Source organism: Marmota flaviventris, chromosome 3, assembly GCF_047511675.1.
Source record: "Marmota flaviventris isolate mMarFla1 chromosome 3, mMarFla1.hap1, whole genome shotgun sequence".
NCBI lineage: Eukaryota > Metazoa > Chordata > Mammalia > Rodentia > Sciuridae > Marmota > Marmota flaviventris.
The window spans coordinates 156,234,869-156,245,927 of NC_092500.1; the positions used below are offsets into that span (position 1 = coordinate 156,234,869).

The following is an 11,059-nucleotide window of genomic DNA, read 5'->3' on the forward strand; positions in this document are numbered from 1 at the left end:
TCCTGTGTGTGTTAATTAATATTGCTCATTTCTATGCAGCAGTAATCTGGTCAGAAGTTGTTTGCATGAGCAATAGATAGTTCTGCTGGTGCCATATATTGGTTGCGTATTGAGTCACAGTAACCCCTATTGCACAGAATTCCTTGCTATTTTTAAGTTTAGCTGCAGCCATGTGATGCTATTAATCTTTTTGCTAAAAGGTCTATCTGACACTGCTCTATTGGTATCACACTGTGCCATAATGTGTGCAGGCCACCATGCTGAGCACATTTATGCCAAGTTAGTCACCTTCCTGGTATGGGACAGAGCTATGGCTTCTCACAGAGACATTTGGCAGGGAAAGAAAGCTCTAGAACTATGTCCATAGAGAGAAACATTATTTTGAAAAGGAGATTATTTTTCATTATCTTGATTTTCTTGCATTCATTAATGTATGAATTGCCAGTATAGGCTTGCCTGATTTGATGAATTTCAAGGAGTTTTAAAGTGAGTCATAAGTTAAATTCATTTTAAATTTTGTTGGATGCCTCCAAATCAACCTTCCAAAGGTTTGACCAGCCTATCTTCTTCCTGCAATGCCTGGGAGTATTCTTTTCCCCACAGTTTCAGCAAGATAATGTGTAATCAATGACCTTATTTTAGCAATATGAAAGGTCAACTTTACTTTGACACCTTTTAATTTTAATTAATCAGTAGTAATCTTGTATACTTTGACACCATTTGCATTCACTGTTTTGTGAATTACCTGTTCATATCCTTTTCCCATTTTATTTTTTTTTCACATTTCCCCAATTCTCTCTTATTTTTTTTTTACATTTGAATCAAATGGGGTATAATTTCTCATTTTTCTGAGTGTACAGGTTTCAGAATCACATTGAGGGGAGGGGAGGGGAGAGGAAGAGGGGATAGAAAGGGCAGCAGAATAAAATAGACACTAGTATTGCTATATGTATATATGTGACTGTATGACCTTTTCCCATTTTCTTCTTTTGGGTTTTTGTCTTGCTTAATTCACAGGAGTTCTTTAAATTTTATAGTCATTAGACATTTGTCTGTCAAATATTCTAGAATTTTCTCCCAGCCATTTGCTTTTAGCTTTTCTGTAATATGGTGTTTTATAGTGCAAAAAAATCTTGATTTTGGAGGAAATCTGCATTTTCCTATATAGCTTCCGAGATTTTTTTTTTTTTAAAGGCACTGGGGATTAAACCCAGGAGCACTTTACCACTGAGCTACATCCCCAGAGGGCCCCCCCCCTTTTTTAATTTTGTCTTGCTAAGTTGCTTAGGACCTCTTTGAGTTGCTGAGGATGGTTTCACTTGAAGTTGGAGATTTTCTGGCCTCAGCCTCCTGAGGTGCTGGGATTACAGGCATGCACAACCATGCCTGCACACTTCTGATATTCTTCAGATGCTTAAAAAAAAAGGTTTTTCTATCCCAAATTTATAAAAAATTTATATCTTCAGAGTACTTGAAATTTGTTATACATTTCATAAGATAGGGGTTGACCTTTAGTTTTTGTCAAGTGACCAGACTGTTACCCCAGTAGTGTATCCATCCCCACTGATTTGAAATGCTGTCTTCCTCATTTAAAAAATCCCCATACTTAGCTCCATCTGCTTCCAGACTTTCAGGTTTTCCTCACCAACTTAAGCAGGGGTCAGAGATAGCTTTCCTGGGGATCTAAGGGGAGATATGATGGTGGGGCTTGAACTGGGCTAATGGGTCAGGCAGGGACTTGACACAGGGAGGTAGGAGAGGCAGAGAGGAAGTGGGTGGGAAGGTCCTGGGACACCTTTGGACAGGGAATAAGACAGATCTGTCTGGGAAAGCTCATGGCAAATGAGGTACAAAGGGAGAAGGGGCAGCTGCCCTCCTCCCGGATAAATACAGAGCTCCCATCATGGGGACCTCCGGTGACCTGGCCCTGCATTCCTCTCCAGCCTTGTCTCCATCCAACCCCCCCCCCCCCCTCAGTTTTACACGTGGTTTGTCAGCCGCAGCAGCCCCCACGTGTTCCTGCTCCTGCTCACATGCTCCCTCCCTCCGCCATCCCCCTCTGGACTTGAGTCCTTGCACTCCCATCCCTCTTCTCCCCGCAGGGGCTTAGCGCCGCCCCCTTCTAGGAAGCCCCTCCCTTCTCCCACCCCATCCTGGTGCTCACCCCCAGCACAGGCACTAGACCTGGCTGCGGGAATCTGTTCCCCTGTTGGGCTGGGTGGTTTTTGTAGTCAGGAATCGCTTCTTACTCATCTTTGTACTCTGATCCTCTAGCGTGGAGCCTGGTACACGGACGATTTGTTCAGTGATATCCATTGACTGAGCGAACAAGATAAAAAAAAAAAAAGATCGCTGCCCTTCTAAAAATGTCAGCTTTGTAGTGTAGAATAGCGCGGGCACCGCAGTTACAGCTCAGACACACATCTACAAGGAGAGATTGTCTCCACCGCTCACATGCAGGGGGTTTCTGGGGGGAAGACTGACAAATTCCTGGGTGATCTCCTGTTATGCAACAACGCACATGTTTACTATGTGCCTCACCTTACAAGACAGCAGCGGGGAGAGAAGGGGTGAGGAAGGAAGTTCCAAGGGACATTACAATTTGAGCAAGGCGTAGGAAGTGAATAAGGAGCTGATGGGAAGAATGCGTTACATACAAGTCTACCTTGTTATATTCATGGTTAAGTCTACCTCTTTTATTGCCTCCAAAATCGTCGCCTCCAGAAATGACTTGGCATGAGCTGCTGGCGGTTCAGGTATTTATTTGAACAGAAGCAATGAAGCTTCATGAAAATTCAAAGCATAGCTTTGACATTCCTATTCAGTTACAGTTTAAACTAGTTGGGAACATCAAGTTGTATATACTTGCTTCATGTGGGTATGGTTATATATATATATATATATATATATATATATATATATGTGTGTGTGTGTGTGTGTGTGTATTTATTTATTTATAATATATATGTGTGTGTGTATTTATTTATTTATTATATATATGTATGTATGTATATATATATATATATATATATATATATATATATATAAAGATAAAATCTTTATCTTTTAATGTCTGGCAGCCAAAGCCAGAACCCTTCCAGAACGAGTCTCATGGCAAGATACTTTTAGACTGAGCTTCCAGAATGAGTCTCATGGCACGGTACTTTTAGACTGAGATGCATGTGCTCGAGATGTTCCTGGCTGGGCAGGTACAGTGTGGAGATTCGTCTTAGTCTGCCCCAACCTGGTGGGAGAAGACCCAGAACAGAATGTGGGATATCTTACTAGTCAAGTTTTCAGAGCTCTATGCAGTAGTAGAGCATGCAGATTCGTTTTCACTAATCCAAGAGGAAGCTGAGGCTGAGAGAAAGTATGTAGAGCCTTAATTTCTGGAAGGGAATGAATGTATGTATCAGCATGGAGAGACAGACATGTATAACCTTTGAGGTTAGAAGGTCAGAACTCTGGTTTTTCTGACATAGTCCTTGGATGTGCATGTGTATGTGTGTGTGTGTGTGCTTGTGTGCGCACGTGCTGTACGTGTTTTGCCTTCTGAAAACTTTAGACTTGTTTGATGGTCTGGAATAGAATCTGTAATCCAGGTCACATACTCATTTCACAATATCTCACATGAATAGAAACCTAAATGACATTCATAATACCTTAATCCATCAAATAAGAGAGAGAGAGAGAGAGAGAGAGAGAGAGAGAGTGTGTGTGTGTGTGTGTGTTCTAGAGGAATCTAGTAAAGGACTGAATACTGAAAAGAGTTGTTTCAATGCCTTTGTCCTACATTAGAACAAGAAATTGCTGGCAGAGAACTGTGATTTCAGCCATTTGACTAGGGTTTTGATAATAACTGTTGTAGGATCATAGTATGTGAATTCATATTTGTCATGGCTTATAGTGAAGTTAAAGATGCATGGCTGGTCTTCAGACTTTAAGAACAAGAGAGAGTAAGTGTGGGATATAGTATCTAAGAGGTGTTGTTCTAGGGATCCACAGTCCTGGGCTAAGAATCAGAATATGCTCCCCAAGTCATTCTTCATCTGCCAAACATCTCACACTCTTCCCAGAATGGACCACTGGTATTGGCTAGTTAGACTGAGTTTGATTCCAAACTATGTCCTTTTTAACACTGTAACTACAAACTTTTGAAGTATCTACAAGTTGTTTGAGTTCAACTGCTTGGTTCCAGGTTAGATACAGCTCAACAGACAATTAAAATCATCTTGGAAAAGAACTATGGAGGTCAAGTTCAGAAACATTTTTAAATATTCAGTAGAGAAAAACATCCATACCTTGTAACCAGTATGTATTTTTGTGTTTTCTTTTTCTCTAACAATTAGATAAAATTACCATTAAAACTGTTATTCAAATATAGGGAAAAAAACTTTTATGTTTCTACCAGATGCTTCTTTTATTTAGTGTTCTCTTCTGCTTTTCTTCTTTTCGCCCAAGAATACACCACTGTGTCCTTGTGTTTACAGGGTTTCTCCATAAAACGGTTTGGGGATAAGGAAGAGATAAGCAAATTGATCCTAGTCATTCCCCACAGAAGTAACTGCACCTTCTCAATGTCCTGCACCCTATTTCCTACTTTATTTCCCAACAAAAGGAGGAAGATAAATATGAGAAATTCCCACAAGTCTAGTCTGTAAATCTCTGGAATCCAGTTCCTTCCATATAGAATAAGCTTTCCATCAACCAGTGTATGTGTGTTTCCCATTCTTGCCATGGTCTACTTTATAAAACGTGCAAATATAAAATAAGACAATAGTAATTTCCCTGGCCCAAGTCATGTATATTTGAATTAATCTGCAACTGAAGAATCAAAATTCATGCTCAGGGAAGAAGAGCTGTGGAAAGCTCACCCATGAATGAGAGAGAATGTCACAGACTAAATACTGGGTATGTGTAGCCTTCCCAAACCAGTGTTGTCTATTCCTGGGGGCAGTACACTGGCTGAATTGTTGGAAAGATGTGACTGAGGGGGACACCAGGAGCCACTCTTCACTGATGTCCTTTCAGAAGGCAGAGTAATGTGTCAACATCTACCAAGAGGCCTCCTGCCAGGTTCACCACAGCCAGTGAGCCAGTAGCACAAGTAGCTACAGGAAGGTCCCTCGCTGCCCCTTTGAGCCTCTTCAGGAATGTTCCTTGGCATAGAGGACATTGGAATAGAACAGGCCTTCTGTTGCTGCATTCCACAGTTGTGTGAGACCCTGGTCACTTACGTGCTTGAGAGTTTTTGGGGTTTTGTTTGTTTGTTTTTAAGCGTGCTGATTTGGGGAAGCAAGAAGCTTTTAATTAGAAGTAAAAGTCATTGCCGTAAGGGAAAGAAAGAAGTAAAATAAAATGCAGAGTAGATACTTTTTTAAAAGCTGTGTGTTAAATTGTCACGACTCTCAGTAGAGGTTTCTCTGGTTGGCTCAGGGAATTACAGTGCTCTTATCAAGAAATATGTGCCTGCTCCTTAGAACTCCCAAGAGGCCTGGTGTGGAGACTCCTTGCTCTATTGGACAGCCCAGGGAGGTAGATGGATTTCATCTCTCACTCAGCCCCAAGACCCTGGAAGTAAACCTAGTGTCGTGTTTCCCAGGGTCTCCTGAGCTTCAGGTAAACTAAGAATGAATGTAGAACGTCGCTGGATTCAGAACCTCACTCCCAAGGCAGCACAAGACCTTTCCAGGGAGGGGATGGAAGAATTGCATTTTTCAAAGTGCATTCTTTCATGTCAGGCTGATTTTCATTGTCATGGGCCTAATTTATTTGCAAGGCTAAAAGCAGACCGATAGGAATTCATACCCAGCCTCTGAACCGTCACATTATCAGCCTGTAACTTGAAGTCGTCTAGAGTATTCATTGCAGATTGTCAAAATTAATGACATAAATTGTGTTCCAGTTAACTGAGATTGTAGAAGGATAAGATCAATCTCAAATATGAGAAACCCAAGTAAACAATTATAATTGATTTACTCCCGATTCGATATTGAATCTTAAATGCTTTATATTCTGAGAGGCATTAAAATCCTCAGGGAATATGTATTCAGTAGTCATGCTCACAGGCAGTCCAGAAAATCAGATGCTACGGTTAAGGAGTTCTTTTATAAGAGCCATGTTTTCCAGATCGTTCCTCTCATTTTCCACTAGGATGTGGAGTTGTACCATATTGTGTGGTAGTGAAGAATACAGCCTTGTGACTAGAGCCCTTGCCTGGCAATGCGTGGGGCCTTGAGTTCAATCCCAAGCACCACAAAAAAAGAAACAAGAAAAAAGAATACAGCCTCTTCATTGAATACACGTTCGCTCTTCTAGTTTTTACTACTTCCAAACATGTAGGGAAGACTGTTTAATGGGGGCCTTGTTTTCTTTATCCTATAAAGTGGGGCCAGTATTAGCATCGCCTCACTGAGCGGGTATAGAGATGAAACGAATTAATACGTGTCACTGGCACATGGTGAGCACATTAAGTCAGTGTTCCTTGTTACTGTTACGAGATGTTTTTGGAAATCCAGTGTATGTCTGTAGTAACGGGGACTCTATGTCCTTGGTTATAATCTCTTCTGTCCTGACAGGAAAGTGGCAGATGCTCAGTGGCGGCCTCCTGAACATCACCAAGGTGTCCTTCTCAGACCGCGGAAAATACACATGTGTGGCTTCTAACATCTACGGCACTGTGAACAACACGGTGACCCTGAGAGTCATCTTTACCTCTGGAGACATGGGCGTCTACTACATGGTTGTCTGCCTCGTGGCCTTCACCATCGTCATGATCCTCAACATCACCCGCCTGTGCATGATGAGCAGCCACCTGAAGAAGACGGAGAAAGCCATCAACGAGTTCTTTAGGACAGAAGGTGCAGAGAAGCTGCAGAAGGCATTTGAGATCGCCAAGCGGATCCCCATCATCACCTCAGCCAAAACCCTAGAGCTTGCCAAAGTCACCCAGTTCAAAACCATGGAGTTCGCCCGTTACATCGAAGAGCTCGCCAGGAGTGTGCCTCTGCCTCCTCTCATCATGAACTGCAGGACCATCATGGAGGAAATCATGGAAGTGGTTGGGCTGGAGGAGCAGGGACAGAATTTTGTAAGGCACACACCAGAAGGCCAGGAGGCCACCGACAGGGATGAGGTGTACACGATCCCCAACTCTCTGAAGCGGAGTGACTCTCCCACTGCTGACTCGGACGCCTCCTCGCTGCACGAACAACCTCAGCAGATTGCCATCAAGGTGTCTGTTCACCCCCAGTCCAAAAAGGATCACGTGGACGACCAAGAGGGGGTGCAGTTTGAGGTCAGAGATGAAGAGGAGACAGAACCCTCAGCCGAGCGTTCCCCGGAGACTGCAGAGCCTTCTACAGATATAACATCCACCGAGCTCACATCCGAAGAGCCGACACCCGTGGAGGTGTCAGACCGAGACCTGCCACCAGCTCACCTGGAAGTAACAGAGCCAGCAGTGACACATGACAAAAACACCTGCATTATTTATGAAAGCCATGTCTAATAGCAACTCCGAAAAGCTATGCATATCGAGAAAATCAGGGGCTGCTCCTTGTAACACAGATGTAGTAAGCACTTGCCGCTAAGCCTTACCAGGAGACTCATCCCTGTAGGTAGGAGTGAGACCATTGGAAAAGGGGAAACAGCTGCGCACAGGTTACGTGACTGGAACCTCCTCCGTAGAAAGGATGCGACAAAGATCAGGGTGCAGAATTTATAGTGTCACACAGAAGGTATCCGTCCTTGTGATATGAATTTTAGAATTGGCCATTTTCTGCCAAACCCCTTAATTGGTGATGCCCTTCTGGCAAAGAGTACACTACTGTTAAGATATTCCTGAGTTCAAGAGCTCTGTCCAATGCATCAGCATTGCTTTTCTTTTTAAAAATTATAGGTCTGCTACAATAGCAAACGCACGTACATGGGTTTGTTGCACTTTCTTCTCAGTTTTATTTATGTTCACTGTTCCTTTATAACAGAGTAGTTGATATTATATTAATACTAATTGCTCTTTCTGATGGAGTCCTCTTTATCACCTTCATTTTTATTTTTCTCCGGAAAGGTTTACCTCAGAGGCTTTGGTATCAGTCACCCATTCCAGGGCTGATATCTACAAGTCATTTGTAATGTTCCAAAGTAGTTGCTAGGATCATTTTTTTTTTTCATTCCCCAGGTCTGTTTTCATACTTTGCTTTTGTTTGTTTGTTTCCAATGAAGCTGCTCTAATGAAACTGAGAAATACTTTGCCCCAGAATCGCACTTTAATAGTCAAATAAAAAATGTGTTTACCTGTCCAATTCTGAGAGCCTTTTGGGGAACTCAACCGAGGTGTGGAGGGAGATTGTAAAAGGTTAAATATACCCACTCTGCTCATGAAAACTATTTACACTGAAGTAACATCATCCTCCAAACCAAGACTGGTTCTTTACCTGGAAAATTTATCGCTTCCAAAGACAGAGGCATTTCATGAATTCCTGTAGGTCATAGGGTCTTGGCATCTCAGAAGGGTTTGCAGGACCATGCACTGTCAGTCAACTAAAACACTTGACTTAGGGCAACAAATACAAGGATCTATGAAGTGCATAACCAGGTCCATTTGTGTAAACGACCTACTGACTTGCTGGTTCTTGAAAGGGAGTGTGAATGACTAGGGTGATGGCATAGAGAACCATGCCATCAAGTTTTATGCCAAAATTATTGAATTATTAATCCCACACGGCAGTGTGATGTTATGGAAAGAAGATAAAACTAGTCATCCAGAGGCTTATTATTTCCCTGACTGTGCCAATAACTGGCTGCCTGGCATGGGGCAAGTCTGGGCCTCACTCTCCCTGTCTGTAAGAGGGGGCAGACTAGATGAGCTCTGAACACCACCACTCTCTCAGAGACCAATATTAACATCTTCAGTCTTTTTCACAATTACTCTAAAGATTTTTTGCTTTCATCCCTGGGTTCTCCAAATATTTTTATGCTGCATTACTTAAATAAAGAGAATTAGTTTTTGAAAAACCATAGCATTTTAAACAAATTGTGGAATCTCTCCTCCCCCACCCTACCCCCCAAAAAATCATTAGGACCACTTCTATAATTTAGATTCAGTCTTAGGATGAGTGGTATTTTACTACATCTTCATGTAAAGCAAAGGAGTGAGTCATGGCCGTATCAAGTGTGATGAGCATCTGGGGCTGTGAAGTCAGAGGTTAAATGGGCCACAGTGAGAGAGCAGACCCACATAGTCTTCACTCTGACCATCTGGGGAAGTGATCTTGGAAAGGTCCCTTCTTCCTTGGTTTAATCTTTTTTCATCTGTAAAACATGCAGGCAGTATTCAGTGGTCCATTACATCCCTAAGTTCAAACAGAGTTTTATGGAAATGTTTTCAATCCTCAGTAATCCCCATTGCACAAGAAAAGAACAAATGGGAGCAAAAATGGGTACACGAGACTGGATGCTCCTGAGATCCATACTTCACCTTAAAGGTGTCTGGCTCTGTAACTGAGGTCAGTGGGCATGGCTTTAGGAGAGGTCTGGATGATGGGTTTATTTATAGGTAACTGATATGGAAGGTGATCTGGCAAGGCACGGTTTGACCAGACATCCCTTTAAAGATCATCTAGTTGGAAGCATCTTGCGGTGGGAGTGGGGGTTCACCTAAAGAAATTAGTAGTGAGCAATCAAAAGACCATCATTCCTGTTTGGGCTCTCTGGATTATGGTTGGGTTTTTGTTCTTGTTTTTTTGTTTTGTTTTGTTTTGCCGATTTTTAAAAATTTTTTCTTTTTAGACGTACAAAGACAGTAGAGTATATTTTGACATACATACGTGGGGTATAATTTATTCTAATTAGGATCCTATTCTTTGGTTGTACATGATGTGGAGTTTCACTACTGGTGTATTTATATGTGGACATAGGAAAGTTATGTCGGATTCATTCCACTCTCTTTCCTATTCCCATCCCTGGGTTATGGTTTTGTTTTTAATTTGCAGGTTAGTTTTTTGTCTCCCCCTCTTAGAATATAAAGGTTTCCAACTGTTGTGGAGATTAACAAACTCTTACCTTCAAATTATTAGCCCAAAATAGCAACAGAGACTAGGAAACTCATCTGTGATGTCAGGTGAACTTGTCCCCATTCTATCCAGTTCTCATTCCACCAAACCCCATGCTGATTTCCACAAGAAAACGACAGAAGGCATCCATTCCATATAGATATTTATTAGGGATAATAAACTGGGCAGCTTTTTTTATGAAACAAGAGCTGAAATGTGTGACCAAAGAATGTTTCTCGAATGGTCTGGTCTCTCTTCTTTGGACTGGTGGGGCAGGAATAATATAGATTTTCAAAACTCCTTCTTTAAGGCATCAAAATGCTCTTGATAAAACAGCCAACTTACAGGGAGTTTGGCTGATAATGAAAATTTCTCCTTCCAGAAATCCTACACGGTTCCTCTCCATCCTACAACATTCATGAAATGAGAGAGGCCCTTATGCTAGAATATGAAATGTAGACCTCATGACTTTTCAAAAATAAAGTGAACTGTCAAGCTTCTTAGGAATTCTTAGAAGTGTGGCTGAATTATTGTACAGACACACACTCATACACTGGACTTATTTGAGCAGTTTTAAAATTTCCAATGCTAAATCCCAAGCCATGTCCTCTGGGTCTTATGTAGTCATTCTTAAAACCAAACAAATTCTGGTTTCTGAGTCCTCTTGGTCATATCTCTAGCAATTTTTTTCTTGAACTTCTAAAAATGATTCACATATGTGTGCATACTTAATTCACTTAGATGATCTATAAACTTGGATGGTATTTATTCTAAATGGGAACAAAACAGAATTTTATATGGGAAATCTATGTAATTTATAATGGTTTTCTTTTATATATTATATTTTCATATATTTAGGGCACATCTACTGCTATTCTCATCTTTTTGTACATCATACTTGACAAAAAGAAATACTTATACTTGACTAAAATCTCTAGGAACCAAATGTGATGTATGTAATATATAACATAAAGGAATCATTCTAAAATTGCCTGAGTGTTCTCACC

General features: G+C 41.4%; 1 protein-coding gene across 2 annotated transcripts in view; it reads left to right on the plus strand.

Annotated features, from left to right (window-relative positions):
• Positions 1–10,767, plus strand: part of Mfap3l (microfibril associated protein 3 like) — a 39,271-nt gene extending 28,504 nt beyond the window's left edge. For both annotated transcript variants that reach the window (XM_027927009.2, XM_027927008.2), the window contains exon 3: positions 6,579–10,767. In XM_027927009.2, the coding sequence (XP_027782810.1) occupies positions 6,579–7,510 (932 nt within the window). In that variant the 3' untranslated portion in view covers positions 7,511–10,767. The remainder of the gene's footprint in view (positions 1–6,578) is intronic.
• The last annotated feature ends 292 nt before the right edge of the window (positions 10,768–11,059 follow it).